General features: G+C 43.8%; 1 protein-coding gene across 3 annotated transcripts in view; it reads right to left on the reverse strand.

The window, feature by feature from the left end:
- FAM193A (family with sequence similarity 193 member A) overlaps positions 1-27159 on the reverse strand; it is a 577965-nt gene that overhangs the window by 431685 nt on the left and 119121 nt on the right. For all 3 annotated transcript variants that reach the window (XM_086964186.1, XM_086964185.1, XM_086964184.1), the window contains exons 4-6: positions 14696-14865; positions 4327-4494; positions 2291-2519 (exon numbers count right to left, since the gene is read on the reverse strand). In XM_086964186.1, coding sequence (XP_086820312.1) covers positions 2291-2519; positions 4327-4494; positions 14696-14865 — 567 coding nt within the window. The remainder of the gene's footprint in view (positions 1-2290; positions 2520-4326; positions 4495-14695; positions 14866-27159) is intronic.

Raw genomic sequence — 27159 nt, forward strand, 5'->3', positions numbered from 1 at the left:
CTGTTTGAGAGGGTGCGGGGAGGAAGGAACATTTACACACCATATGGGACAGTCCCAAAATAGCAGAATACTGGACACAAGTGCTAAGGACGATGTCGCAATCTGAGGGAGTCACAATGCTACCTGAGCCCAGACGCTGCCTGCTAAATATCTGGGAACCAAATGACCTCATGTGTGCAGGGCAGAGCCGGGCTACAATGGGAATGATGGTAGCCAAGAGGAATATAGCACAGAGGTGGGGCAGAGCAGAAAAACCTACTCTAACAGCATGGTGAAGGGACATGGACGCTGCCATAATAGCAGAAAGAGCGGTGCTCAGTGGCAGGGGGGGCCCCATAAAATGGACCAAGCTGTGGGGGGCGTGGAACATGTATAGGGGGAATACTTGTGAGCCAACACCAGACCAAGATGATAGCAGTAAGGATTCAGAAGAAGACTAGGAACTCTCAACTCATTACACAAAGTCCCCTCCCGAAGGTGATACAACTGTATACTGATTTTGGCGTAATAGAATGTGTCTATGATATAATGATAAAATGCTTGACTCTGTGTTTGGGCTTGAAATGTTTGCATAGTGTTAACACGCAAAATCGAATAGAAAAATGTTCACAAAAAAACAGAGTTTATCGAATGCATCTTTAATCTAATTATACATACTTCCTTTATGCATCTATATACTTTGCATGTGCTTGGATCTATATATTTATTACATTCTTACAAAACAAATATATATATTATATGCACTACCCTATTTCTCATCCTATACCTCTATCAATGTCTTTAATCTACATATACTTACTTCCTTTATGCATCTATAAACTTTCCATGTACTTACGGATCTATATATTTATTACTTTTTTTTCTAATTCAGCATATCGAATGCACTACCCTATTTTCACCCTATACCTATCTCAATATATCTTCTACCTCAACTCTCAGACTCATCTCAGATCTCTTTCTACTACTCGTTCCAATGCACTGGCTTATTTCTCACCCTATACCTCTATCACTATATCCACTACCTCCACTCTTTCGTCACAAACCCCATACCACTACTATGATCCCCAAAATAGCCATTTCTAGACTCTCCTCCACACTGCACCACCTGACACCTCGTTTACTATACTGACCCCTAAAACAGGTCTTTCTAAACTCTTCCCTCCGACTCTTCCCCTCCACATCCCTTTCTACTCATCTCAACCCTCCCACTACTGCTTTGACCTCCAAAAAAAAAAGAAAACAAAACAAAAAAGTCTAAAGCCTTCACTCTATCTGCCTACTATACTTTTCAATCGTAATAACAAACTAACATGTCAACTTCTCAAATTTCATATATCACTATACTAATTCACCACTAATCCTTTATGGGTTCCGGAGCAGTGTGCTACTCTGTGAAGGGGTAACACGTGATATTGATAGATATATCAAACCTTTGTCCCTCTTCTATCCTTCTCAATCCAGATAACGGATTAATATCCACCACTCAAATTGCTGTCATATTTCCCTATACTAACTCAACACTAATTTTTTATGGGTTCCGGAGTAGCATGCTACTCGCCGAAAAAGTGTTTTGACGCCTCGTATGGGGTACTTAGCGCTATGTAAATGTAATTACAATACAATTTTTCATTAAATCCCACACTGGCATCAGTATGGGTTTAATGTGCTGAGAAGATTGATACCAAACTTCCCAATGTCAGTAAAGCCAATATGGTTTGTGGAGTTTGTAATGATAAACTCCTAGTACCATATACTCTTCATTGCATTACTGCACTTACAATGTCTAAGAATTGGCTTAGACCCTTTAGGGGTACCTGTAATATCACCACTCGTATAGTGCACCCAGCTAGAAGGGTGGCATATCTATGCCCGGGCAGTGTGTTGTAGACATGGCACACAGGGATGTGTGCTTTGTCGACACTAATTTGTTCTGCACCAAAACACGCAGCCTTTAATGGCAGTGTGGGTGTGTAAGAGTACAGGGCCCCTAAGGGTTTCACGATAAGTGATGCAGCCTTTAGGGGCCTTCCCTGGCCACAGTGCCCTTGGTACCCATGCCCTTGGTACCAGTTACAAGGGACATACATGGGGCCCAAAGAGTGCCAATTGGGTTTTGTATCAATGTAGTTTTAGAGAAAGAATATAGGCCCTGGGTACCTGGTTGGAAAGAACCCAGGGCACACTCAAAGTACATCAACAGGTTGGCAAAAAGTGGGGGCAACCATGCAAAAAGGAGAAACTTTCTTACATAATGGTTTCTATTTATTATCTATTCGTTATGTGGACTCACCAGAGTGAAAAGGAAAGTGCTGATTGTGCGTGCTGCTTGACAAAGTGCTGTATATTCTTCAAGAAGCAATGAGATGAACTGATGTGCTTGTGGTGGTCCTGGCACGGATGAAGTTACTTTTGTTCCAAAAGACAGATGCCTGAGCAAACGAACCTTCATTTCCAAGACATACTCCCTTGCTTGCTGCTCCAACCGCTGGTACAGCTGGTAAGGATCTCTCTCGCAAAGCCTGCACATAAAAATAATTAAAAAATAACAGTTAACATGCTTGCAAGTTTCAACAAAATACTAGACCACCATGGACCTCAGTGAATGGGCATAAAAGCCATTTAAGGAATCGATGGGATTGATGGGGTTGATGAGAAGCAGGCATCAGCAGCGGGTGTGAGGTGAGGCATGCTTACTGAAGGTAACAGATGGGTATCTGTATGAGACTGCTCTGAGGCATCCCCACTGAGTTCCTGAGAGGGCTGCAGCTGTCTTAGTTTCAATGTTTCAATGCCCCCAAGAAATATAGAAAGGAGGCAAAGGAAGACAAGTTTTTTTGTTTAGAGGTTTCTTCCCTACGGTGGTGAAGAGTCAGAAAGGGGCGGGGAGAGGAGGTGGGGCGGCAGGGTGGGGAGAGGGTAAGCTTACGAACCTTACCAAAAACGGCAGATTCAGTTTTATGTAAAAAATTCCATGCATCAAATGAATACGAGCATTATTGTACTTGAAGGGGCATCTGAGGAAATGGCAGGCTGCAAGACCGAGACGCAACACAAAGTAGGACCCTTAGAACTTTGTATGAGCCAGAAGAAAACTGCTTCATGTGCCCAAGCTGAAGACAACCCAGAGATGACAGAAATGTGGGTAGTGCCTGGTCGTTTCCATCTTTAATCTAAAGTCAAAAGTAGTAATGCTTATGAGGATAAGGTGTTTCTTTTCCATATCCTTAAGAGAATGGATGACTTGAAGCAAGAGGTGCAAGCAACACTGTTTAAGGCAGTTACACCTGAGAGAGAGGTAGATGCCGAGAACTATGCGGAAAGTTTTGCAGATCTCTACTAGAGGTCCTGAAGGCACTGGAAAAGGTAACGTGCGGATTGAGATTGTAAACACGAGCCTAAGATAAAAGGTCAGCAGAAGTGAGGAGAAGAGAGAGGTTTCAGCTTTCATATTTTTCCCGATCTTATTTGATACAATTCGTATAGCGGTAGAAACAGACCCGTTATGATGTACATCGCAAAACTGTACTTTGCACTATATTTTCTGCAAACTTGTTATGCCATGTTGTTAATCTATTTATATATATCCACTAATTAGCATCATAAAAATCAATAAAAGAAAGACTTCATTGGAAAAAATATCCAATTTAGACAGATGTACCCAGGGTCAATGAAAGACTCTTCAGACAAATCTTTCCACTTTAGACTTGGAAAAGACGGAAGGGAGCAATAAAATGGTAACAATATTAGTCAAAGTATGCAACCAGATAAAACACGTTTCAAAGTTGAAATTTCCAACTACTAGATGGCGGAATTATGGACATGTCAATCCAGAAAAGCTTCATGTTACAAAACAATATCAAATTGTTTACGATGAAGAGTATCTTTCCGGAAGCACAACAAAATATGTGAAGATGGCATTTACTGTACGGTCAAAGTTCTCCGGAATTGCACCAATACCATCTACTGTCAACATTTAAAAAAGACATTTAAACAGAATGTTTTTGTAGTGGGTTAGATGATAAATAACAGTTCTAGTATAGGCTCATACTACAGAAATAAACAACTGATGAAACTCTACAATTCTTAAATAGGTAGATGGCTAATAAGCTACATGATATTTCAACAATTAAATTACTTATGAGCAAACAGCACATCACAGTTTTGATCAATTTCATACTACAAGATGTCATTATATATTTTTAATGGGCACTTCATATCGAAAAACCTATGATTATTGAAGATAGAAATTCCATAACATTAAAGGATGATACATAAAATAAGGACATGGGAAAATCCTGCACACAAAACCAATGAGTAAACATGCACCTATCAACCAAATCTTTCATTCCGTCTTTATCTGGCACCAAGGATTGGTCCTGGTCATCTGCAAGTGGAGTGCCAGCTTGTCGATATATACAGCGGACCATGTATCTTACTTCGGACCAGTAATTCTGAAGCTGATGAGATTCTCGTTCAGTCTCTGCTGAAATTTCTCTGGAAAAAAAACATGAAATAGAAATGTACATTTCAAAAGTAAAAATGGTAGAGATACAAATAACACTAGAAGTTTACAAGATGTGAAGTAAATCTTTTAATGCAGTACAATATACCAGAAAAAGCTGCTCGGTGGTGCTATATTTTCCCACTTAGAGGAAATTCTTATTAATGGAATGCAAAGAACTAATTGAAGAATATTATAATAAATCTATCAAACAACTGTGATGAAATAGGGCCTCGTATCAACAAAAAAAAGGCCACTGTAACACTTCCAGAACAGGTCTTTCTCAGTTAAGTTAGAGCACACCTTAATATTTAAGTCACAAGAATACTACTCACTTGTAAGGATATATCCACAGAACTAGATAGCATAGGTAAAGAAAAACGTGATCCAAAAAATATAATTAACCTAGTCATTCTGACGGAGAATTAGTGAAGTAACCATGGTCCATTCCTTCTCGAACTATAAGCTTCGTACAAATAAACAATCGGAAGTCATTAGCAACCTATTAAATGGTTAAGAAGGAAGGCCATATCCTTCAGAAATATAAATCTATTAAAGGAGATATTTTTCACAGTTTCATGGTCCATCTACAGTGACCAAATTTAGAGTCTCTGGTACATTTTATGGCGAGTAACCTTGACTTAATAGGGGGTACAGACATTTCCAGCCACTGAAGAAATCTAGCCTAATCACCTTTTTATTTTGGTGCAGCTTGTACTTTATTTCCCAGTACTCATAGTAAACATTAGACATTGCTCAAGTTTACTACACCTTTGTGAGACTACATTTTTCCACAGAGCTTCATAATGCAGTTCCGACATTAATAAGAGTATATTGTATTACGATTTCCAAATGTAATGGTTATTTTCTTACCTCAAAATAATGGAAGATCTTGTGATCAGCCAATCACAGCATATCCTAGCAGCAGGTAGTTAACTCACTGAGCAATCACTTAGCTAGTCATGCACAATCAACTAAAGAGCGGTATTAATAAATATTAACGAATGTCTCAATCAGTTAAGAGGGACTAGTAACATAAGGATTATGATCCTTGGAACTTAACCAATTACCACCAAAAGCAATTTTCCACAGGGGAGGTCTTTAGACAAGTCAGCAGCTGACTGTTCATCTCTGTGACATGCTGAAATTCAACAAGTACCTGAAATACTGGGTTTATGAGGTTGAGTAATACAGCCGGTCATTGTCGCAGAGGTCCCACTGACTGTCTGATCCTTATGTCAAAACTGGCATAGGCACTGTTCCCATGCCGCACAAAAAAAAAAACAGATATGATTGCCTTCTGACAAGGAAGGCGGTCAGAAACACAATCTACTGGGCCAAGAGTAGGTACAATAGTTTTAGAAAAATAATAGTTTTAATCCTGGAGAACTCTTCCTACAATCATATTAGAATTAAGACATAATAGTCTTCGTATATCACAACAAGTAGGTTACTGTTAGGTCGAGGAGTTTTTTTAAAGTACTAGACCTGCAGGACTAGTACCATTTTTCAGATTTGTCGAGCGCTGTGTGCACACCATTGTACTCCTTATATTTGTCAAACGTTATTGCTACATCCAATGTTTTCGGGAGCAGCCCGGGTACATGTTCCGCCCTGTTTCACGCATGCATACAGACCAACGAACAATCGGAACGTGTTTACGATTTGCTCAGGCGCACAGCTTTGGGTTAGTAGTTATTATTGATTTCCATGTTTTCAGATGCTTAATAAATCAAAGTACTCCAACATCTTCTTGTCATTATATTTAATCATTCATGCCCAGAAAAAGGCTTGGATTAGCATATCTGAGGCACAAGAAGCAATTCAAGATTCGAATTTCTCTTGTGTGATGTAACGAATGAATGAATAAATGAAATGACAAGAAGATGTTGGAGTACTTTGATTTATTAAGCATCTGACCCCAGGACAAAAGTGAACCCTCAGCAGCTAAATCACCCCACACGCAAGACCAGCTGTTTTAAGCAGGGCTGCCAATTTATCTTTCAGGCAGTCCGGAGCCCCCGGCCCCGGAAAGTCCCACAAAGGAGCCAAGCTTGAAAAATAATTTAAGCCAATGCATTGCTTAATTCTGGCCCAATAGGACTTTCAGCCTGACCTAAAAAAACTTCTTGTCTCCATATTTAAAAAGAAACCCCTCTCGTGACAACCCCACTCCTTCCAGCATGGCCGTAAACATGACCAACCCCCTCTCTGATAGGTCTGGGGATTTCAGCAGCATTCTTGAGTGTGTTAACTGGAAGGCCTAGGCATAGTACTGGAGATCCAGGAGTGTAAGGCTCACTTTCTCCCCCCTGCATCTTAACAACCTCTCAGGATATTCTCGTGGCTTTGTAAGCCCAGACAAATAAATGGATTGATTGCTGCAGTTTATCAACGGCCTGCTTGTCAAAATATATAGGAATAGAATTAAAAAGAAAAGTGATTTTTGGCAGAATTGCCATTTTAATTAGGTTGATTATGCCCAGAATAGTCAATGGGAGACGGGTCCACGATTTCATGAGTTTCTGACACTCCCTGAAAACGTTTGCAAGATTAGTCCCCGAAATGTTGTCTATGTTGTGGTCAATCCTAATCCCCAAATATCTTATATCGCCTTTGGTCTGGTGTCGACACTCTGGCAGATTCCATGGCATGTCATTTTTTTGCGGGTTTACCTCGTAACTAGACACCTGGCCAAAGTCTTGTGCTAACTGATAACATGAGGAAAAGACGACTCTAGATCAGTTGTAAGAATCAGGACGTCGTCCGCATACAGGGCTACCTTCCACTCCCATGCTCAAAACTAAAATGGTGTGATATCCATCTCCTCCCTGAGACGCTGAGCAAAGGGCTCGATGGACACCTCGAATAAGAGAGAGGAGAGGTGGCAGCCCTGTCTGGTTCCCATAGTGATCTTAAAAGGGTTAGTCAATTTACCATTGACTAAAAGTCTTGCTGATGGGTCACTATATATGAGCTGGATAACTCGGCAGAACTTCGCCCCAAAGTTTAACTTTTCCAACACTGCTGAGCGATAAATCCAGTTTACCCTATCGAAGGCCTTAGTGGCATCTAGTGTCAATGCTGCCAGGGGTAATGAGAAGTGGAAAGCGAGATCAAAGGCTCCAATAAAATCATAAGTAAGATCCAAAAGATTCCTGCCTCTCAAAAAACCCTTTTGGTCTGAATGCAATAATCCACCCCGCCCCCTCCCAATCTATCTTCCAAAATCCTTGTGAAAACTTTATAGTCTGTGTTTAAGAGGGAATGGGTCTATATGACCCACAGTTCACCGGAGACTTCCCTACCTTTAAAATTCATGTTATAGTGGCTTCTCCCCACGAGGCAGGAGATCTAGCACCTTCAACTAATATCTTGTTGAATAAAGTTGTCATGGTTGGAATTATTGCCTCTCCCAAGAATCTTTATAATTCCGCTGAGCGCCCATCGGACCCTGCGGCCTTACCACCTTTGCAAGCGGAGATAGCTTTCCTGACCTCCTGCTAGGATATCTCAAGCTCCAGATTTTCTTGTAGGGAGGAGTTTAAAGAGGTGAGCTTAATCCCACTCAGCCACTCCCGAGCACATTTGCTATCCGCCACATTGTCTTCATCATATAGATCTTGGAAAAAAACAAAAAAGGCTCCTCCAATCTCTTCGTCAGTGACTACCGATGTATTATTGTGTTCAATATCAATTTGCTTTATGACATTTCGTACCCTGTCATTCTTGGCTTTCCATGCCCAGGAGTTTGTTGCCCCCCTCCCCCTCCCCATATTCAAAATGGGCAAGCTTACTAGCCTCCCATCTTTTAGAAATCCTCGTCTGGATAGTACTCTCCAACTGATCTTTCAGGGTTGCCAGTTTCTACAGATGTTCCTGACGTTTTGCTGCGTCAATCGCCCATTCAGGCTCAGCTCTACAGCCTTCATTTCACACACAGCACACGCCACCTCCTCTCAATATTGCCTGTTCTTGTAAGACATACTACTTGTTACAAGGCCTCTAAGATAGGCCTTCCCGTAATCCCACACTACTGAGATCTCAGCCGACCTGATATTTATGTTTAAGAAGGACTCTGTCTCCTGGGATAAGTATATGGGGTTTCTGATTCGTCCAAAAGTAGTGAACAATCACACTTGGTTGTTCTTTGCTCAAGGTAGATCTATCCATACCACCACATGGTTAGATAGATGAGGAGTCCGATAACCTTTATCCTTCGTTTTGTCCCTCAAATCATGACTGACCAGGATATAATTGATCCTTGATTTATGTTTATATTTATGGTTAGAGAACGAGTCGCTTAACTGGGAGCCCGACCTTTCTCCCCAAATGTCGCTCAGTCTGTTCTGCCTCATCGTCATTTGAAGATATGTCCTAGATGTAGACAACACATTTGCCCTGCTGCTGGGGCCTTGTCCAACTGAGGATTCAGGACTATGTTAAAGTTGCCAGCAAGAATAATTTGTTCTGGAAATTCCAACATATTTGCAAAACTAGTTTTCAAGATGGAGGGGTCATCTTGGTTAGGAACGTAATAGCCTACCACTGTTAATAGAGAACCTTTAACAGATAATTTGATGATGACCCACCTGCCACCTGGGTCTATCATCGAGTTTAAGAGCTGGGCATTTGCTTGCTTTTTTAACAAGATGGCAACCCCCTGTTGTTAGCGCTCTGGTTGGAGCCGACAGAGTGTTCCACCCATTTGACCTTTCTAAAGATCCCACTTATTTCCTCTTTCAAGAGATGTGTCTCCTGTAAGATGATTATTTGAGCAGGGGAATCTTTGAGATATTGTAACATTTTTGCCCTCCAACTTTTCACCCGGAGAACTTTGACATTTCAGGATAAGCACTGAAGAGTTCTCATGGCAGTTTAAACAGCGGAACCTCAAGTATGCCAGGTCTCCCCAAATGCAGACATCAAACCAAGCACGATAACCATGCACAAACCAAGCTAAAAGGTGAATGAGAATTGTTTTGTTTTAACTGCTATGATCCCCACCCCGTGCTCCCTCACACCCCCTTAAACCCCTCCCTGGAGAACCCTACCCCCATTTGCATGGACTAAAAGTCCAGATTCTGCCTACCGGGGCAACCTACCCTGTCCCTATCTACTAAAAATAATACAAACAGGCAAAACAGAAACTTTAAGACATTTTAAATTTTAAATCGTGATATATTTGGTGTTTTAAACTGCTCATTGCTTATTGTGCTTGCGGAGAATTACATTACACTACCAATATTGGCATTTAAAATCGCCATACAGCCGCTTCCCTACCTGATCACTAGGAGGGTGAGCAGCAGCTTTCTTTGTCTACTTTTACTTGGCTGAGGCTCTACTTCCTTCCTGCCCGCCCCGGTCCGACAGGGTGACTAGCACCGTTGAGCGGAGGGCAGTCAGGTGTGAGCAAGGCACTTCCGGTAGCACTAGGAGCGGTTAGCGCTCTAGTGCTTCAACTTCTGGGGCTATTTAGGCGGAGCACCAGCCTAGAGACGCTGCGGGAAGGTGACGGTGGCAGTGTCCCCGACCCGCTTGCCGAGGAAGGTTGGCTATATTTTGCTCTCCATGGCGAGTTGCGATTTAAGACATTTTAAATTTAAAATTGTGATATATTTGGTGTTTTAAACTGCTCATTGCTTATTGTGCCTGCTGAGAATTACATTACACTACAAGTATTGGCATTTAAATCGCCATACAGCCGCTTCCCTACCTGATCACTAGGAGGGTGAGCAGCAGCTTTCTTTGTCTACTTTTACTTTGCTGAGGCTTTACTTCCTTCCTGCCCGCCCCGACAGGGTGACTAGCACCGTTGAGCGGAGGGCGGTCAGGTGTGAGCAAGGCACATCCGGTAGCACTAGGAGCGGTTAGCGCTCTAGTGCTCCAACTTCTGGGGCTATTTAGCTCTCGCCCCTTTCCGAGCGTGCAGCGATCGCGTGCAGCCAAAGACCAGCCTAAGAGCTGCCCGTCTGCGCCCGTCCGTGACAGGACGTGGGCATAGGGGAAATGGGCTCTATCCCTTCGGACCCCGCTATCACAGGTATCAGCATAATTAAGTATTCCTCTCAATCTCTACTAGACTTAAAACCTTTTGGAGAAAGCTGTACAAAAATACCCTGGCAATGTCTTGAGGGTTGTTTTTCATGCATTAAATGCTGCTTTCAATCATCTCTAGCTAGGGCGACTACGAAGGAAATCTTACCCATAATCATACCTTTAGATGGACTGAGGAGCTTTCTCTTAAATGTTCGTTCTTTACCAAAGCATCAACATCAGATATGGGATTTAGTCCATACCATACAGCCTGATATCGGTTTCCTAACCGAAACTTGGATGAAACCCCACACGGTTACAGCTATAACACTAGGGGTCCCATTAGGCTACAAGTTCTTACATTTAGATCAAGCTAATAAGATAGGTGGTGGCCTAGCCATTATATATAAAGATGTACTTAAGGTCACAATACTAGAACAAATGTATAGTCCACAACTTGAAATAATGGTTTTTAAAATTGCTTCTGTAGGCCACACCTCCTGGAAAGGTGCTTTAGTTTACCGTCCGCCAGGATCCAATCCGGACTTTGCCCTCTCTCTTTTAGAGTTACTAGCCCCCTATTTTAACTCCAAGGAGGACTCCATCCTCCTAGGCGATTTTAATGTTCATATGGACAATCTTGTACACCCTGAAACAGTCTCACTGCTCGCGGATCTCTCCACTCTGGGGCTAAAATTACAGAATAGCGGTGCTACCCATATAGGTGGCCACACCCTAGATTTACTTTTTTCTAACTGTACTAAAGTAAAATGCTCACCTGTTCGAGAAATCCAATGGTCAGATCACTTTCTGATAGAGTTCACCTTAATAGGCCCGATAAAATCATTAAAGAAAGCGCCACTCCCGCAAATTTGGCGTCGACAGTAGCATAAAGTATCGGTGGAGAAGCTGTTGGAAGTTTGGAAACAACCGACCTTCACAGATGAGGATTCAGCATTAGCTAGATTTAATGACTCACTTAAACAAGCCATTGACACTCTGGCCCCACTAAAATTACATAAACAATACCCCCCTCGAAGCAAGAAACCTGGTATACACAGGAACTTAGAATAGAGAAGCAGAAATGCAGACGGGCGGAAAAGGTATGGAGGAAACTGAAAACTGAGGAGAATAAGAAAATATTTCAAGAGACTCAATTAACCTACTATAAAAATATAAAACAGGCTAGAAAGAACAGTCTCACCCAACAACTCACGGAGGCGGGTAACTGCCCAAGGGAGTTGTTTAAAATATTACAGAGCTTTGTAAAACCTATAGCCTGTGAGAGCCCCGATGAATTTTCTGAGACCCTCTGTGATGAGATCTCAGTGTTCTTTGAAAACAAAATAAATCTTATCTATGATAAAATAATGGCCTCTAGTAGTGCTGGGAACAAGAACCCGCTCCCACCTAATTCATCCACACGAAACGAAAACCAATTATTATCCTTCCCGGCAATCTGTGACATAGATCTCCCCCTTCTTATCAGCCATATAAAATCTGGATCCCCCAATGACTTCCTTCCTGCTAAAATGGTTGCCCCTCTGATCTCCCTCTTAGGACCTCCTACTCAGTCTGTGATAAACATCTTCCTTAGAGAAGGACAGGTCCCCATGGAATGGAAGAAAGCGGTGGTGAACCCAATAAGGAAAAAAGCGGCATTCCCATGGACAGATCTTTCGAATCTCCGGCCCATCTCCCTCCTGCCATACATCGGTAAGATGACTGAGAAGCACGTGAACACCCACCTATCCAAACATATCGAAGCAACGGGGGGCCTGGACTATTCACAATCTGGGTTCAGGCCCAATCACAGCACCGAATCAGCCCTCCTAACAGTGACCGACAACATCAGGATGACGCTGGACGGAGGGGGGTCTATGATTCTGGTGCTGTTGGATCTATCCGCTGCTTTCGATACGGTGTCACACGAGGTGCTTCTCGGTCGTCTGAGGGAGGTGGGACTGGGGGGTGTGGCCCTGTCCTGGATGGAGAGTTCTCTCTCAGGCCGCTCTCAAGAAGTCAGGTTGGGCTCCCACATATCCATCTCCAGGAAGCTCACCAAGGGAGTGCCACAGGGCTCATGCCTAAGCCCCACATTATTCAATGTGTATGTGCCCCCTTGGCTGACTTAGTAAGATCTTTTGGGTTCACCCCGGTGTCGTATGCTGACGACACCCAACTTCTGTTCCCTTTTAAGACCTTCACGCCTGCACTAAAAAAATCGTTTGCAGATGGAATGAGGGCAGTATCAGAGTGGATAGCTATGAACTGCCTACAATGTAATGTAGGAAAAACGGAAGTTATGTTCGGGGAAGCAACGATATTGTGGTCCCCAGAGTGGTGGCCCTTGGAACTGGGACCTGTCCCCAGCCCTAAACAGACCATTAAAAACTTGGGGGTGCTATTAGATCAAGCACTAACACTTAAAGATCATGTGAACCAAGTGGCCGGCACTTGTTTTCGTGTCATTGGACTGCTGAGAAGGGTTTTTCCATACTTACCCGACAGCCATAGGAAGACACTAGTCCAGGCGTTAGTCATCAGCAGATTGGACTATTGCAAGGGTCTTCTCTAGTCAACTAATGAAGAACTTCTTAACAAATTGCAGATAGTCCAAAATACTGCGGCGAGGCTTGTCCTTAATGCCCCACCTAGGACTCCCTTCCGCCCTCTGTTGACTAGACTCCACTGGCTCCCAGTGCGGCAACGCATTAAATTTAAAATCCTATGTACAATTCACAAATGTCTGTCAGGTACTGGCCCTAAGTATCTGACAAAAAAATTCTTACCCTATGTTCCTGGACGCTCCTTACGCTCCAGCAATTTGCAGATAATACAGGTACCCAGAATGAAAAGATCTAGACAGGGAGGCCTCATATGCCGAGACAAATCACCAACCATTTAACCTTCCGAAAGTCTCTTAAAACCCATCTATTCACAAATATTTAATTAACTCAAATCATGAGTCTAATAATTCCTCTGACCATGGACCAGCATAAGTTATATTCTTCTAGAGGCACAAGCGCAGAGATACCCCTTCGGGGGTCAAATCAGGCGCTATATAAGAATATAAAACAAAATAAATAAACACGGACGCCCTATTTCTATCATCCTAAAAGTCTGCTTCTAGTGCTGTGACCCTATGTGTTTAGCTTTAAAACCAGAGGCATCATACCGAGGAGTCTATTTGTGACCAGGCCTTAAGAGTACACCTCGCCAACACACCTGGAGATTCACAAATGATTTGTACAAATAAAGGGAGAGCCCATCAAGAACAGGTGTGTATCAAGCAGCCAGGCCATTGACAGGAATACGGACCTCTGCTAATACAAAGGGTACTTAGAAGACCGTCATCACTTTATCATCCAGGACCATCAGTTGCACCCAGTTCAAAAATTCTCCTTTAGATAATGGCACTGAGACCGGATTATTTTAGTACTTGCACAGGAAAGACCAGAAAGTTAAGTATCCACTACTGTCATTGTTGAAGACTAGCTCATCTGTATCTATATCTGCTGCTGCCCCCTCCAGTACCGATAAACCAGGTCTGGCTCCAACTTACCATAGTGCTTAGCTACATCATATTTCACACAAAACATTGGAGCAACATTGGCAGAGGCTTCCCCCTTTAGAGGCCCCAATTAATAAAAAATTATCAAAAGTTCATGTCAATATAGTAATGGGATCACAGAGCCAGCTAAGAAAATCAACATTTTACAGTGGGTTTTGCTAAAACTGCTATTGCTTGTGTATGTCATACCAGATCATCTGTACCCGAATAGAAAGACTGTCTACAACATGTTTGTGGTTAACCCTCAGGGCAGTTTGGTAAACCATTGTATGAAAAAAAAATCACAAGCAATGCACACAGTTAGGTGTGCTAAGTGTCTTCCATAAATAAATACTTTAGATGGTACATGAAATAATACAGTCAAGGGAATGCATTGTAAACCATAAAGAAAGCATGGACATGATACTAATAAATGCTACCTGAGCTATGAGAATGATAATTGTGCTTAACACTGCTACCATGAAAACCAGATGAGTCACAAAGCAATTTTTAGACTGCCAAGTTATCTTAAAACACATCAGAATTGACACTGCACAACCATGTTTTCTTCTGCACTCTCATATTTCTTGAGGAAAATGACTCACCTTCGTTCATTACATGCTTCGCAGTTACAAGCTACATCTGGTGTTGTAGAATTATTGAGATCTGAAGAAGATGGGCCACTCTGTGCACCAACAGTAATTCTCCCACCTCCTAAAGATTCTTGCTGCGATCCACTGTTAGCAAGTGGCATATGCAAGAGGAAATCTTGATTCTAAAATAAGGGAACATAAATACACATACAAGATGGTTAGCTAGTGGAAACAAACTGGACTTCTAACAACCACCTTTACTAGGTCAATGATAAATATTGTATAGGAAACAAATGGTAAGCATGGTAAGCATTGCTTTGAGTGCAAGTATGCATACTCACTGAAAGTGCTGAGATACTGTAAAAAGCCCCTTTTAAAACATATTCTTTGGAATATATGGATGTGTGCATATATGTACGGTATATTCACTGAAAGAAAAGAAAACAAAACAAAAAGAACGTTCTTGATGTGTTTTCTTATGTGCAGGCAACATTAAATCCTCTTAATGGAAGGATGAGAAGCTTTTTTTCTGCCTCCAAAATCATTGTTCTCTGCTCTCACGTGCACTGCATTCTCTTAGCTCCTATTACACACACACACGCACACATACATAATCACAAGCACCCCCCCCCCCCAATTCTCAGTGACATAACATTACTATGCATACCTCTCCATTCTACGAAAATGACCTCACGGTTTGGGCAACACCCAGCATCCCATCTGTCATTCGCAGGGATATTGTTCGATTTTGTAACTTATGCTGCATTTCAGTGTCAACTCTGCAGCACTGCCATGGGACCATGCAGACCATGGAAGGTTGTTCAAAATGAAGTCTGTTGAGAAACATTTTTCAGCCACGTTTCCTCATATGTATGCTACAGGAAAGGCTATAGTGGTTAGTTATTATTTGACCATTTACAAAGGGCAGCTGCTGTTCAGACTGTATTTACCAAGCAAGAGAACTCAGTAGAGCATTAAGCTTTACATGTACAAGAGTTCCCTTGATAATGCATACAGTCTGAGTCTACACAGTGAAGGACTCCAGAATAAACTCTGCAGGTCAACCTTCCTCATTAGGAATTTAAAAAAAGTTTCCGTCCTTCCTCAATCATTTTCACAGAGGTTATGATAAACCCTACCCAACTACTTCAATCCCTTGTTGCAAGTCATACAACACGCACATGGTACAAGAAGTTAGCTATTCACCCAATCCATTTGGCAGTCAATGCCGTGCACATACTGTTGCACAAGACAGCCGATACATTTTGATGGAGCACCTGGTCCACCAAATTTCAAGATCATTGATGTTTCTGGAAATGCTGTTCGGAAACTTAGAATAGTCTGTCCCTGGATTTTTACCACAGTTTTCAAATGCAGATATGCTCACACTGTCTGAAACATGAGTCAGCAGCACATCCTCTAACATCCTAGTGGTATTTGGCAATAGTCGACTGCATCTTAAGCAGTCACCTAGCTAGTCTGGAGCCACATTCTACCTAAACAGAGCTCCTGCCAAGCACAGCGACTGTGCCTCAGGAGCAACAAAGAAGGTTCTCCTGCACCTATGCAGGCTGCCATGGCGAAGAGTAAGTAAATGTTCAAGTCGCCAACTTCACAATATTATTCAGGGCTTACATTGAGACAGAGAAATGAAGAGAAAGTCAAAGTTTAGGCTAAACTTGTTTTCACAGGAATCTTGTGAAGGTAGAAGGAAGATAGTCAGGGTAGGAGTGATACACATTACTGTATTTGATGCTTATGGCACTTGTGTGCTATACAAATGAGTTAAAACACAAAAGGAATTTCTCCAATGCCAGATGGGAGGATCAGATAAAGCATGCCACATTATGTGGGTGAGGTTCTACCTTCCAACACAACCTTTATACCATAGTCAAGAAAATAAAACCACTCACAACAATGAAGTGGAGAAACAGAAGTACATCACAAATGGAATTTAGTTATCTGTGAGGCAAGTCTTAGGTTACCTGTAAATGAGGAATGTTACACCATTCATCTTTCTCGTACTTCTCCCAACTACACTGCTAGGTATGAACGTACTTTATCTATGGAAGGGAAAAGATTTGACACTGCATCTAAATGCAGTCAACTTTAAGTAGGGTATGAGTTGAGTATTTTGGCATAGGGTCAGCCTGCAACCACGGAAATCTAACAGCCCTAGATATATTTGAAAAGCAGACACTCCAGGGTGTCTGAAAAGGTATGACTTTCATAAATCCCACTATGTTTTTCTACAAAACCCAACTTAGCCTAAAATCGCAGATTATTTTCCCATGTTTGAGGGAAAGTTCCAGAACCTGCAGGGATCCCTGCCTGTCTGCATGGTATCAAGCAGCTAAATCTGTTCATCTAGTTTAGGCTCCACTAAAAAGCAGTTCTTCTTCAGCACATCTATTGTCCACTTTCTACTAGCACCTCCAAGGCAATCTGTGTCTTCAGTTACTATAGGAGCTTCTTGTGAGTACACGAATTGCAGGCATTTGAGCTGCTATTCAGATTCTACCTCCACAGCTCATTGTCTTTTACGGAGGGGCCAGTTAAAACAGTAGCGCCATTTTGCACCAGGAGCCTATGTGCCACCTTCAGTCTGCCCTGAAGGCCTCAACCCACTAGGAGCACCATGGGAGTAGTGGGGGCGGTATGGGAGGCAGAGAGCCGACGCATAAGATGGCTGCACATCTGTAAGGCTCCAGCAGTCCGGGACCCAAATCCACCAATATCCTCCCTCATGTGGGTCCATCCCGCTGTTAAGGAAGCAGCTACACCCCCATTTAAATTTTATCGGGAAGGGTACTCAGATCCAGAATAACCAACTGGTGCTGAGCCAGGCCACAACACTATAATGGCAGCTTGCTGAGGGAATTAGTGCTGGAAAAGGCCTCTATACCACAGTGAGTCCCTGTAGGGAGTAGCGACCCAAGGGGGGATATCAGACGGAATACCAGCCCACGGTGGGCTGGGAGTGAGCTGTGCTCCTCCCTTCCCCCTGCTCCTGGGGATCTCGGGCCCCATAGAGCTGTACTGCGGAGCTGGGCCCGCTGCACCAGGCAACACGACCCGGACCCCTTTGAGGGGGCCAGACCCAGTCTGAGGCTGAAAACTGTAATCGCCCCAGCCTTTTTCTCCCTGGACTGGGTCGAGATAGTAATGAGGCTTTGTTCGGGTCCGTGCGGTGACCCAATTTAAGCAGAGGGTGCGCAGCTCTGCTTACTGGTCTGCAGAGCCCCGGGTGGCTGGACATCGGTCCAGCAAGACAGCGAGTACTTGGCCGCAGCCAGGCTCATCATTGATCATGAGATCCCTGATCAGAAATACATTGTTGTACTAACCGGCTCTAGGTTAATTCTAAGGGGGAGCAGGGGGGTGGGTGAGAGTGACAATTTTCGAATTTAGAAGCCGGAACCCATGAAAGGTACTGGTGCACGCCAGGGTATGAGGAGCCCTGAAAGAATACAGTTCCATAAACCGAGCGTTTTGTATACGTGCGTCCGCCTCCACAGAGGAGGACAACCAGTAATTCACTGATATATTTATTGTCAGTATAGCCTAATAAACCAGTGCATTTCGGCGTACAACACGCCTTGAATACGGGTAGGAAAGCAATGTTCCTGGCACATATTTAAACATTGCGTTACGTGAAGACATACAAAAACATAAATAGACAATCAAAACCAAGTTAATTGTTTGACTAGTGAGCATTTCGGCCATCTTGGAGGGTAACTCAAAAGCATATAGGTATGTATATCGGATCTATGACGTTACAACGCGTTATTTTACAAAGCAGACCGTTACAACGCAGTTTTTACAACGCAGGTACCATTACAATGCATGCCATTACAACGCATGTCATTACATAGCAGATACTATTACAACGCATGCCATTACATCGTAAGTATAGGTAAATACATCTTTTTTTAAAAATGTAATAAAGTTAATTTAATTAATTTAAATTAATAAATATAATTCAATTAATTTTTTAATGTAAATATTGTAATTCATTTAATTAAATTAAATTAATTTAATTAATTTAGAGTCGTAATACCCCTGTACCCCAAAAACCAAACCTAGCCCTAAAACCTTAAAATACCCCTGTACCCCAAAAACCAAACCCAGCCCTAAAACCTAAAAATACCCCTGTACCCCAAAAACCAAACCCAGCCCTAAAACCTAAAAATAACCCAAAATTACTTAATTAATATTTTATTTTATTTTTAATATTAATTAAATTAATAAAATAATGTAAAATAAAATTAAATAAAAATAATATACTTACCTATACTTACGATGTAATGGCATGAGTTGTAATAGTATCTGCTATGTAATGACATGCGTTGTAATGGCATGCATTGTAATGGTATTTGCGTTGTAAAAGTTGCGATGTAATGGTAGTGCGTTGTAAAAGTTGCGTTGTAACGGTGCAATACCATGGATCTATGACGTTACGACGCGTTATTTTACAACGCAGACCGTTACAACGCAGTTTTTACAACGCAGGTACCATTACAATGCATGCCATTACAACGCATGTCATTACATAGCAGATACTATTACAACGCATGCCATTACATCGTAAGTATATCTTTTTTTAAAAATGTAATAAAGTTAATTTAATTAATTTAAATTAATAAATATAATTCAATTAATTTTTTTTATGTAAATAGTGTAATAAATGTAATTAAATTAATTTAATTAATTTAATTAATTTTAAGTCGTACTACCCCTGTACCCCAAAAACCAAACCTAGCCCTAAAACCTAATACCCCTGTACCCCAAAAACCGAACCCAGCCCTAAAACCTAAAAATACCCCTGTACCCCAAAAACCAAACCAAACCCAGCCCTAAAACCTAAAAATACCCCTGTACCCCAAAAACCAAACCCAGCCCTAAAACCTAAAAATACCCCTATACCCCAAAAACCAAACCCAGCCATAAAACCTAAAAATACCCCTGTACCCCAAAAACCAAACCCAGCCCTAAAAATACCCCTGTACCTCAAAAACCAAACCCAGCCCTAAAACCTAAAAATACCCCTGTACCCCTACCCCTGTACCCCAAAAACCAAACCCAGCCCTACAACCTAAAAATACCCCTGTACCCCAAAAACCAAACCCAGCCCTAAAACCTAAAAATACCCCTGTACCCCAAAAACCAAACCCAGCCCTAAAACCTAAAAATACCCTTGTACCCCAAAAACCAAACCCAGCCCTAAAACCTAAAAATACCCCAAAATTACTTAAAATATATTAATATTTTATTTTATTTTTAATATTAATTAAATTAATAAAATAATGTAAAATAAAATAAAAATAATATACTTACCTATACTTACGATGTAATGGCATGCGTTGTAATAGTATCTGCTATGCAATGACATGCGTTGTAATGGCATACATTGTAATGGTATTTGCGTTGTAAAAGTTGCGATGTAATGGTAGTGCGTTGTAAAAGTTGCGTTGTAACGGTGCAATACCATGGATCTATGACGTTACGACACGTTATTTTACAACGCAGACCGTTACAACGCAGTTTTTACAACGCAGTTACCATTACAATGCATGCCATTACAACGCATGTCATTACATAGCAGATACTATTACAACGCATGCCATTACATCGTAAGTATAGGTAAGTATATCTTTTTTTTAAAAATGTAATAAAGTTAATTTAAATTAATAAATATAATTCAATTAATTTTTTTAATGTAAATATTGTAATTAATTTAATTAAATTTAATTAAATTAAATTAATTTAATTATTTAATTAATTTCAAGTCGTAAAACCCCTGTACCCCAAAAACCAAACCCAGCCCTAAAACCTAAAAATACCCCTGTACCCCAAAAACCAAACCCAGCCCTAAAACCTAAAAATACCCCTGTACCCCAAAAACCCAGCCCTAACCTAAAAATACCCCTATACCCCTAAAACCAAACCTAGCCCTAAAACCTAAAAATACCCCTGTACCCCAAAAACCAAACCCAGCCCTAAAACCTAAAAATACCCCTGTACCCCAAAAACCAAACCCAGCCCTAAAACCTCAAAATACCCCTGTACCTCATAAACCAAACCCAGCCCTAAAACCTAAAAATACCCCTGTACCCCAAAAACCAAACCCAGCCCTAAAACCTAAAAATACCCCTGTACCCCAAAAACCAAACCCAGCCCTAAAACCTAAAAATATCCCTGTACCCCAAAAACCAAACCCAGCCCTAAAACCTCAAAATACCCCTGTACCTCATAAACCAAACCCAGCCCTAAAACCTAAAAATACCCCTGTACCCCAAAAACCAAACCCAGCCCTAAAACCTAAAAATACCCCTGTACCCCAAAAACCAAACCCAGCCCTAAAACCTAAAAATATCCCTGTACCCCAAAAACCAAACCCAGCCCTAAAACCTAAAAATATCCCTGTACCCCAAAAACCAAACCCAGCCCTAAAACCTAAAAATACCCCTGTACCCCAAAAACCAAACCCAGCCCTAAAACCTAAAAATACTCCTGTACCCCAAAAACCCAGCCCTAAAACCTAAAAATACCCCTGTAACCCAAAAACCAAACCCAGCCCTAAAACCTAAAAATACCCCTGTATCCCAAAAACCAAACCCAGCCCTAAAACCTAAAAATACCCCAAAATGACTTAATTTAATATATTAATATTTTATTTTATTTTTAATATTAATTAAATTAATAAAATAATGTAAAATAAAATTAAATAAAAATAATATACTTACCTATACTTACGATGTAATGGCATGCGTTGTAATAGTATCTGCTATGTAATGACATGCGTTGTAATGGCATGCATTGTAATGGTATTTGCGTTGTAAAAGTTGCGATGTAATGGTAGTGCGTTGTAAAAGTTGCGTTGTAACGGTGCAATACCATGTATATCATATATATTATTAAGTCGGATTGTAGTTGCATTATGGCCTCCCTGATTTCATTCTCCTCAATATCCTCTGCATGGAAGTCTCTTTGGGTGCCATTCAGCCATCCCAATGTGACCCTGTCTATATAGGAATCAATATTGAACATTGGGTTCTGCTAGAAGTGTAGAAGGAGCAGTAGAAGAGAGAAAAGGTGCGCAAGATGCCAAGAGTATCTCTGTAGCACCCTGTCAACACCGAACATCTCCAATATAGGTCATTGGCAGAGTGGGGGTGTGGCTTGGCAGCTGAACAGGACGGTTGTGTGAGCCTGTAACTCCACACTGGCCCGTAACCATCCTGTCAGCCTGGCGGCAGACGGGGTCCCGAAACTCAACCCGGGACGGATTTGTGGATCGGAAACGCCCAGGAGGGGATTGAGAATCTTTCTGCTGCTTGGGGGCATCAGCGTGCTTGGAAACCGCACACCAGTGCAGCCGACCTGCTGATATCAAAATGGCAACATAGCTTTTGCCGACAGACAAGAGACGGGGCTTGGAATGTCTTGGGGCTACCGCAGAGCGGAGAAGTGGAGCGGGGCCCATTTGAATGCTGGCTGTGGGCTCCGATGAGCCTTTGTGAGCCCTGATGAGAGATCCGGAGCTCCGGTGATGACGAGGCTCCGTGTCGGAGGGTCTGGGCCGGTGCCAACAGAGGAGCGGTGAGACCCGGTGGCTGCAGAGACTGCGGGGCAGCGAGATCTTGCACAGGGGATTGGCGGCTGTCCCTGGGATCTCGGGGGCTTGCTGGAGTGGGCTTGGGGCTGCTGGGAGACCGGGTGGACTGGAGCGGAGCCCCTGAGCTGTGTAGGACCCGATTTGGGGAGCCTTAGCCTAGTAGTCCCTTTTAGGACTCATCCGATGACCGAGGGGGCCTGTGAGGAATCCTAGCTGTGGCTAGACAGCTGTGAGTGTGCAAGGTGAACTCAGGTCTCCTGGGAGCGCTGCCGCGGCATCGGCTGGCTGGACTGAAGACTCCGGGCCCCCGCAAATCTTGGTGAACTGGTGTGGAGCCCTGAGAGGTGAAAGGCCTGCATAGTACATCCTTGGATTAGCGGTTCAGCCTACGTCCCGCTTCACAGCTCGTGCTGCCCGAGTCGGATCCCTACAGCCGACGGTGCTGCCTATGGACTTGAGCCATCAGGAGTGCAGACGCATCCCTGAACGCCTTGCTGTGCTGTCTGGTGGCTGTGCTGTCTGGTGGCTGTGCTGAGGTGTTGGCCAGCAGCAGTGTGCGGCTGTGGATGGGGCTGCAATCTGTGTGAAAAGCACAAGGCCATAAGGGAACACTAGAGGACGCAACAATTAGGGCCTGGGAGAGTGTCTGCTGGAGTCTGGTGACAGTGAGAAGGGAAAGGCAGCTACGACACCCCTCGGCACCTCAGACGAGCCCGAGAGGAGACCCCTGAGGGTAACCATTATAGGGGTGGAGAAACTAATGGCAGCCTGCTGCGATGGGGAAACCACAAGCGAAACCACATGAGATTGCCCAGGAAACCGAAGAAACACCCCAAGAAAAGACACAAATTGATCTGGTCAACCCAGTACAGCAGCAACTGACTAGCATTTTGGAAGCGATCGCTGGCACCCTCCATCAGGGCATTAGTACTGTGTTGGTGGGCCTAGGCCTGCTCAGGGAGGAGCATATGAAGTTAGCCGAAAGGGTAAAAGACACTGAATCTAGAATCACAGTCCTTGAACCAGCCCATCACTTGCTGGTGGCGCAGATGGGAGGCCTCAGAGACCGGGCCCGGACCCTAGAGCGGGGAGTAAAAGATGCTGGGGCGTAAAATGAGGAACAATACACAGTTTCTTTGTCTCCTTGAAGGTACCGAGGGTAACAATATGTTATCTTTCCTAGAACAGTGGCTCCGGACTGCGGTGGCTCCGCGGGCCTATCGACCTTCTATACCATGGAAAGAGCGCACCATGTCCCGGCCAGGCCGCCTGCCCCGGACCGACCTCTGCGACCAGTGGTGGCGAGACTCCTCCGTTTCAGAGATAGAGATGCCCTCCTACGTAAAACCCAGACGGAGAGCCTGCATACTGTAGGTAATAGCAGAGTCTTGATCCTCCCTCACTACACCTTGGATGTCCAGAGGAAACAAACCTCCTTTCTGAAGGTCAAGAAAGCGTTCAGAGAGGAAGGGCTCCAGTACTCTTTGATCTTCCCTGCCCGATTACTTATACTCCTTGATGAAAAGACACTTTTTTGACGACCAAGTCTGCCTGGGAGAGGTTAGAGCCGTACAAAGCCGGAGTTCCACAGTCAGCGCAGTCACAAGCGTTGGACTTGGAGACGTGACCCCAGAAAGATCTAGGCGTCGTTCCAGAAGGGGGGCCTGAATCGGCCGATGTCCTCACAAACTGAAAAGGAGAGAGCTGAGGCCCTGCGGGCGGTGGCGGGCATCATGCAGAATAAGAGATTTCCCCTCAGAGGCCGAGACTCGCTCCTCGAGAGTAACTGAGGGGATTGAATCGGACTCCTCCCATAGTAGCAGCATGAAATTAGCAGTGGTGACCCCCAACACAGCAGACGAGATCATCTTATGAAGACATGATCTGGAGAATACTGGTGACTCCTTGGGGGGTAGGGGGGGACCCCTGATGCCAGCTAGAGGCCAGATTTAGATCTCACTCATTCGGGCCTGTGCGCCTTGGATAAAATACCCGTCTTAGATAACATCCTTACCTTTACCATCCCCCCCACCCCACCCAGTCTTCTACCTCTTCAGAACTGGGTCTCAGCTAGTGTTCGATGTTTTCCACAAGGTTCGGGCAGCTGGCCGTTGCCAGACTGCCCTGTGGTCCGGGAGTTGTTCAGCAACAGGGTTACTACATTACTTTCTCTTCTTCTTTGTTTTGTTGTTTGCAGATTGGAGTGGTTACACAAGATTATGGAAGTGGAGCGGGGAGGCACTTGCCGGCTGGTTGGAGATGGATCCACGGTCATCATGGTACATGCACATATAAGGTTTTTGACCTGGAATATAAGAGGGATGGAGACCATGGCTTAGCAGCACAACGTAGACTCTTATCTAAAGCGCAGGGATATATACATTGCCCTTCTTCAGGAGCCTCACTTGGCCAAGGATAAAGCGGGGAAACTTTGCAAACGGTGGAGAGGTCAGGTCTTTGCGACAACCTTCGAGGGGGCTGCTGATCTGCAGACGTTGCGACTGACCGGTCTCACCTGCCACTCCCGGGGGCCAATCCCACAGCACAGCCGCGGGGTTCCAAGATTGGATGCAACAGTGGGGATTAGTTAATATCTGGAGATGACAACACGAGAGACAGAGAATACCCTTTCTTTTCACAGATTAACCAGGTGCACACCTGACTAGATACCTTTCTATGCGCGCCAACGCTTACTACCTCCGTTACACATACAGAATATGTGGGACACACCCAGTCTGATCATTGCCCAATATTGTTGTTTAATCAACCTATAGAGGGAAGACCCAATCCCTTCCTGGAGACGTAACCTGTTGGCATTGGAAGATATCCCATATCGGACATTGGAAGACATCCCATATCGGACCTCTTTGACAATGCTTATTGAATCCTTCTTCCTCAAAAATTTATATACGGCGTCCTTGACCTTGGTGGAGTGGGAGGCCTTCAAGGTGGGGGTAAAAGGGCATTTATGGGACAGTCGATCGGAGCGCAACGGGAAATACGCAGTGAGATCCTAAAACTATAAGGGAAACTACGCCGATTGGACAATGCTCCGGGTGCTGATCTCGCCTCTCTGCTCGAGTTGCTGGAGACGAGGGAGACCTACCAGGAGGTACTAAACCGAGTTCGGTGCCATCGTTTCAGGGACTACCTGGATAAGATGAAGAGGGGAGGGCCAGAAGGCTCCTGGCATGGCTGATCCAACCGGTAACCCGTGGGTCACCTGTTACCCAGCTGCGGCAGGACACGGGCGAACTCCTTTATAGTCCAGACGATATTAACAGTGCTTTCCACAGTTACTATGAGAGGTTGTACACTGCTGCGGCAATACCTGAACCATCCCTTATTAAGGACTTTTTAGACCCCCCTTGCCATTTCATGCTCTGGATCGACAGACACAGGAAGAGTTGGGAGGCCCGGTGACAGCGCACCAAATTCAGGCGGCCATTGGAGACATGGCAATGGGTAAAAGGATGGGACCTGATGGTCTCCCGGCGGAATTCTACAAGCGGTTCGCCACTAGTCTGGTGCCCCGGATGGAGGTTCTCTATGCTGATTCACTCGATAGGGGTGAATTATCCAGCACAACATGGGATGCACTTGTGATCCCACTCCCTAAAACTAAAGATCTAGCTGCCAGAGGGATGGATTTTAGACCCCTTTTAATGTTAAACCTGGATTTCAAAATCCTTAGTAAATTCATGGCAAGTAGGTTACTCTCCCCACATTAAAACCCATGTTCACCCAGACCAGAATGGCTTTATTCCTTCCCACTGTACCTCCTACAATCTTCAGAGACTCTACTCCGTGCCGTACCAGGAGGAACCTTCCTGGGACCAGCGGGCAGCAGTGTTGTCAATAGACCTGGAAAAGGCATTTGACACAATTGGTTGGGAATACCTCTTCAAGGTCATGCTGTGAATGGGCCTTGGGACCAAGTGGGTGAAATGGGTGCGGCTCCTTTAAGAGTCTCCAATTGCAAGGGTCAAAACAGGAAAGACAAGCTCTGCTCAATACACGATCTTCTGAGGGACGCAACTAGGGTGCGCTCTTTCTCCCCTCCTGTTCGCTTTGGCAAGAGAACCACTCCCACTTAAGGTCCGGTTAGGGGGGAGCTGGACTGGGCCTTGGTGTGGGCATTCGGATATCTACTATTTCACTTTATGCAGATGATCTCTTGATCTATCTGGGGGACTCAGTGAATGGCAGCAAGTCAGCAATGCAGATTTTAATAAGCTTTGGACAAATATCAGGCCTTTGGGTTATTAAGGCTAAGAAGCATTTGTTTCCTATAACGGGACTGCTGCACGAGCCGGAGGCTTTACAGTTGGAAATACAGTGGGGCCCCCACTCTTAAGTACTTGGGCATTCAGGTATTCCACTCTGGCGGATCGGAGGAAACTTGGGTAGGGTAGTTAGAGCAAGGTGGGCTTGGGGTGCCAAACTGAGTTTTATATGCTGGCTGCCCAACTGCAGTGGTTGGTGCAGTGGCTGGGGGAGGTGAACAAGGAGGGCACCTGTTTGTTGGAGCCGGGTGGTCATCACCGCTTGCTGCTGGCTAAATTGTTAGTTCCGACTAACCCCAAAACGTACCACTCAGTGTTACAGCGCACTGCATTAAAGGCTTGGAAGAGATCCCTGGATAAAGTTAAAAGAACCTCGAGATATAACTCTATGCTTCCCCCCGTGGGCTTACAGCACAGTACTCCCACATCATTATTTACTGAAGATAAATTGGGCACAGGTAATGTAGGAGACTGTTATTTGGAGATAAAAACCTCTGCCCTTCGAGGAACTGGTGGAGGGTAGTGGCCTTCCTCTGGGGCAGTTGTTACACTATGAAGCCTTAGTACACACA

This window comes from Lissotriton vulgaris, chromosome 3_2 (assembly GCF_964263255.1).
Source record: "Lissotriton vulgaris chromosome 3_2, aLisVul1.2, whole genome shotgun sequence".
Taxonomy (NCBI): Eukaryota; Metazoa; Chordata; class Amphibia; order Caudata; family Salamandridae; genus Lissotriton; species Lissotriton vulgaris.